The sequence below is a fragment of the Sprattus sprattus genome (assembly GCF_963457725.1).
Source record: "Sprattus sprattus genome assembly, chromosome: 5".
Taxonomy (NCBI): Eukaryota; Metazoa; Chordata; class Actinopteri; order Clupeiformes; family Clupeidae; genus Sprattus; species Sprattus sprattus.
In genome coordinates this window covers 20,404,502-20,409,594 of record NC_137924.1, presented here as the reverse complement: position 1 = coordinate 20,409,594, position 5,093 = coordinate 20,404,502, and the positions used below count along the sequence as shown (strand labels likewise).

The window sequence follows — 5,093 nt, the reverse complement described above, 5'->3', positions numbered from 1 at the left end:
CCTGTCTTTCCCATATAGGGTATAGGTACATATTAGGGTGTTTAAATTGTGAGGATGCACACACATACTAGCAAATTCCCAAACATACACACATATACACACACACACAAACACACACACACACACGCACACAAACACACACACACACACACACACACACACGCGTGCACACACACACACACACACACACACACACACACACACACACACACACACACACACACACACACACACATAAAGCATCAGAGAGGAAATTACAGAACAGGCTGATAAATGCAGAAGGTGAAGTCACGCAGAAAACCAACAGAAAAGTGTCTCTCCCATCATTACATATTTATCTGTGTGTTAATGGTGCCTCTAGTGGGGGTGCGCCTAACCCCCCCCCCCCCGCGCCCCACCTCGCTGCTCTGTCTGTTCCCCTGGAGGCAAAGCCCTCATTAAGAATCAGCTGAATGTTTAATGTTCTATAATTCTTTCATAGTTCTGTTCCGTAATTTGCCTCGTTATGTTTGAAAAAAATATTAAAGAAGGGGTGGGATGCTGGGGAGAGAGGAGATGAACTCTCAAGGCAAATCCCTGTTCGACGGTTAAAAGGAGAGAGCAGTTTGCAGTTTCGGAGGGGTGTGGGATGTTGCCATCAGAAAGAGAAGAAAAGTAACTCCCATCCAAAGGCGAGGCTTAGGGGTGGCACCTTTTTTTTCAGATGTGGGTGTGTGTGTGTGTGTCTGTATGTACATGTGTGTGTGTGTGTGTGTGTCTTTATGTACATGTGTGTGTGTGTGTGTGTGTGTGTGTCTGTATGTACATTTGTGGGTGTGTGTCTGTCTGTATGTACATGTGTGTTTTTATATGTGTCTGTTTGTATCCCTCCCCCTTCTCTTTCTATGTGTTTCAGTTTGTATCCGTGTGTGTGTATATGTCTGTTTGTGTGTGTGTGAGTGTATGTGTCACAGTGTGTGTAAGGAGTACCCTGAGAAAGTGTGTTTGAGGGGCACTAGAGGCATTGTAAGGGGGCTGATTTTCATGGCTTTAGCAGAGCTTGATTTGGAGTGTACTGGGCTGATTCGGAGTTAAGGAGCCTCTCAATCTTGGCTCAAGCACTCTTCATTACTGTCCCCCCGTGCCTGCGCTAGCCCAGACAAGTGGGAGGCCAGGGCCCCTCACTGTAACACTGCACACCAGATCATTAGCCTGTGTGTGTGTGTGTGTGTGTGTGTGTGTGTGTGTATGTGTGTGTGGACGTGTGTTTGCGTTTGTGTGTGTGTGTGTGTGTGTGGACGTGTGTGGACGTGTGTGTACTTGTGTGTGTGTGTATGTTTGTATATGTGTCTCTCTGTATGCGTGTGTGAGTGAGTGGTTTCGAGTGTGCATGTGTGTGTGTGTGTGTGTGTGTGCGTGGATATATGCGGATGTACATCTTTCTTTGTGTGTGGTCCCTCGGGGGACAACCAGACAACACTAACCTTTTAACATGGCCAATTTTATTATATGCTCGTTCTCTCTTACACTGTCATTTCTCTTTCACAATTCTTTTTGTGGCCTCCGCTTGTTTCACTGAAACATAAAAAAAGATAGTAAACAGTGGTGAGGGAGAGAGAGGGATAGAGTGGGGAAAAATATGACAAACCTACACACTTCCTGTAAAAAGCCAGCCTCGAAAAGCCCCCACAAGCGAAATAGAAGCAATTTCACGGTCTGGCTTGCCCTCAGCATTATTTAAAAAATACCCTGTTATTATTGAAAAGGGAGAGAGAGAAAAGCGAATGACTATTATCTTTATGTGGGTCCTTTAATTTTAATGCACCACAGATTTATAGCTTAGCATTCCAGAGCGGAGGCATTGGGCGACCCACCCTGGTCATAAACCCAGCGGGACAGCGCCACAGCCTCTGATAGCTGCTGCACCTTCCAGCTGCCGGAGAACGCTGACACCCTCTCCCTCACCCGCTTTTCTCTACCTCACCCGCTATCCTCCCGCCCTCCCTCCTTCACCCGCCAACAACTGTCTCCTCCTCTTTTCTCATGCTTTTTCTCTCTCTCTCTCTCTCTCTCTCTCTCTCTCTCTCTCTTGCTGTCTTCCCCCACTTCACTTCTCCATTCTCCCTATTTCTCTCTCTGCCGGGCTTGAAAACTTCTATGCCTTTAAAATGTCCAACGTTTGTATCTCTTTCATGTCTTTGCTTTCGTACATAGACAAAACATATACAGGTACACATATACAGATAATTCACTTCAGACAAATGATTAAGTTGGGCCCATTATGTTCATTAGAAGTCACCTGATGAATCATCATTAGTAGTCAGGTCTTAGACTTGGCTGCCCTGTATATTAAGCTCTGGTTTCTGACCCGTTGCCTGTCCTGTGGTGCTTTGAAGAGGGGTCACTGTGCCCCACTCATCAGTTCTTCTTCCCCCGTCAGGCTCTGCACAGACACGCGCCCCAGCCCCTGAAGGACCACTCCCCCATGCGTGAGGAGCCCCTGCCCAGCTCCGGAGGGGAGGAAGGACAGCAGAGCAGCGGCGGTGTGGGGCCCTCGGGAGCAGCCTGTCCTGGAGGGGCGGCCAGCAACGCCAAGAAGCCGCGCTCGCGCACGAAGATCTCCATCGAGGCGCTAGGCATCCTACAGAGCTTCATCCAGGATGTTGGCCTGTACCCGGACCAGGAGGCCATCCACACTCTGTCAGCCCAGCTGGACCTGCCCAAGCACACCATCATCAAGTTCTTTCAGAACCAGCGCTACCACGTCAAGCACCACGGCCGGCTGAAGGAGCTGGGCGGTGAGGGCAGCGGCGTAGATGTTTCCGAGTACCGCGACGAGGAGCTGCTCTCCGGCTCCGAGGACGCAGAGTCCAGCGAGGACGGCCACGAGGAGATCTACGGTGGCCCGGAAGGCGCTGGGGCGGGAGGGGGATCTGGAGCAGCATCTGCAGCAGCAGCAGCAAGGGGTTCCTCCTCCACCTCCAGCCCCACCCCTAGCAGCGGCGGGATGGAGGAGGGCAAGGACAAGGCCCACTCACTGGGCTCAGCCAGGCCCAGCTCCCTGCCCCCCAGCAGCTCGTCCCCCAGCCCACGTGAGCAGGCCGAGTACCAGAGATAAAACAACCAGCAGTTATAGCCCCGGTGGAGGGGAGGGGGTGGGGGGGCATCAGGCAGGGAGGGGAGGGAGAGGTGGACACACACTAAACTGTCCAAAGGATAAGGCTAGCAGTGGTCTGCTCTGAACTCTGAACTCTGAACTGAACTGACTGAAAGATGCCATAGGGGATTGATTGCCAGTATACATGGACTGGCAGCCATAGACATAAAGAGACTTATATTGAAGGTTACTAAATCACTGCATTCTGTTGAGGGCTGACAAAGAGAAATCAGTACCAAAGGACAGTAGATCAAATTGTGAACAGACAGTCGTGTGTCTGTGTGTTGAGAATCCTTTGTCATTTCACTGTAGTGATCATGAGTTTACTGATTTGCTGTTGATGCAGCACCACTGCAAAATCACCCAAACAAATATGTGTTTAGATACTATTATCCAAAAAAGACATTTCACCATCTCCTACTTCACCTTCTCCTACAAGACAACACATCCATGTCAATCTTTCCCTTTGCTATCAACACTAAATAGACTCTTTCAATGACAAATACCAGTACAATTATGCCCAGCACACTGCCTTGGGCATGTGCTGAACTGAAAGACAGACCCCTCATGTTGAGTCAAAATGCCCCCCCCTCCTCCACCTCAGCAGCAAGAAGGACAATGGAGCTTCGGACCGCCTCAAGGACAGACTAGCCTGTGCTCCTGACCCATCAAACAGCTCTGTAGGCGGCTGTGGCTTGCCTCTCTCCTCTCCGTGACAAGGCATTCCTGGTGTCTGGTGGAGGGGGGTGCGGGGTTGGGTTTGTAGAGGGTGGCTGTGTGAGACTGTTTAAGAGGAGGGTGGAGGCTGGAGGTGGTGTAGAGAGAGGGCTGTGGGGTGTATACAACAGCCCAGCCCATCAATCCAATTATAAACATGTGTGGTCTACGCCGAGCCCGACAACCACTTTGAAGAGAGAGACATCCCTCCCTCAAACCCCCCAGCCCCCCGCCCGACCAGCCACATCGTTCCCAACAGTCCTGTGTGGTGAAGCCACATTAGCCCCCCCCCCCCCCACCATTACCCCTCCCCCTCTGCTCTGACATGGACCACACCCCCGCCCAACCCCATCCTGCCCCATCCCAACCCTTCATTTTAGAATGCCGTGTCTCCAACACGTATCTGTTGTCATCCGTGTCAAAACTTCTTAAGTTCTTGAATGCTGGAGTGTTGTTCTAAATACAACAAGAACAACAAGAACAACAAGAACAACAACATGAAATTCTCTGTTGCCCCAACTGTCATCTGATTATCTTTGCACTTACCTGCTAGCCTAGCAAGCAGAACCACCCAGAGAAAAGGACTCTGAGGGGCAACATGATAGAGGGAGCTAGAAAAGCCAAAACTAACGAGGGGGGGGTCTCTGTAAGTATGGACCAATGCAAGTCGGACAGCCTCTCCCTGCCTTTTACCCACAGAAGAATAGGAAAAAAAAGAAAAGAGATCCAGCAAATGTCAACAACCAGGCACTTTATGTGCGGTAGCCCACCCCTCTTTCTCCTCCAGTGTCCACCCTCCCCCCACCCTGACTGGTACTCAGTGTGCCGTTTCACCAACCCCACCCACATAAACTCCACAACCCTATTTATTACTATCTTTATCCATGATTATTGTTATTATTATTGTTGTTGTTATGGCTGTTATTGCAGGCATCACTGTTATTTTTAGTTGTATTTGTCATGGTCTAATGTCAGCTTTTGGCTCGCAGTGGTTGTTTTGGTAATGAGAGACTTTATGAAAGGGGACAGCACTGCCAAAAAATGGAAAGAGAATAAGAAGCAGTTACTGATGTTATTGAGCAAACCCTGTGATGTTGTGTACCGCCAGCTCTTTCTGTCTACCGTATGGGCTTTTCCAAAGTTTGCAGCATTTGGCAGTCCAGGAGCTGAATCCAAACTTATGAAAAGCATAAAACTGAAATGTACCTTTTTTTGCTGCAGATGTTGACAATCTTTCTTG

At 49.5% G+C, this 5,093-nt stretch overlaps 1 protein-coding gene across 4 annotated transcripts in view; it reads left to right on the top strand.

Annotated features, from left to right (window-relative positions):
* The window catches only part of satb2 (SATB homeobox 2), a gene marked incomplete at both ends in the record, with an annotated part of 32,469 nt that extends 29,372 nt beyond the window's left edge, over positions 1-3,097 (top strand). For 2 of the 4 annotated variants that reach the window (XM_080838527.1, XM_080838526.1), the window contains one exon: positions 2,420-3,097. In XM_080838527.1, the coding sequence (XP_080694653.1) occupies positions 2,420-3,097 (678 nt within the window). Of the gene's footprint in view, positions 1-2,401 lie in introns of all 4 variants that reach the window. The other 2 variants (XM_080838524.1, XM_080838525.1) reach the window with 2 other exon arrangements.
* Between the last annotated feature and the right edge of the window lie 1,996 nt (positions 3,098-5,093).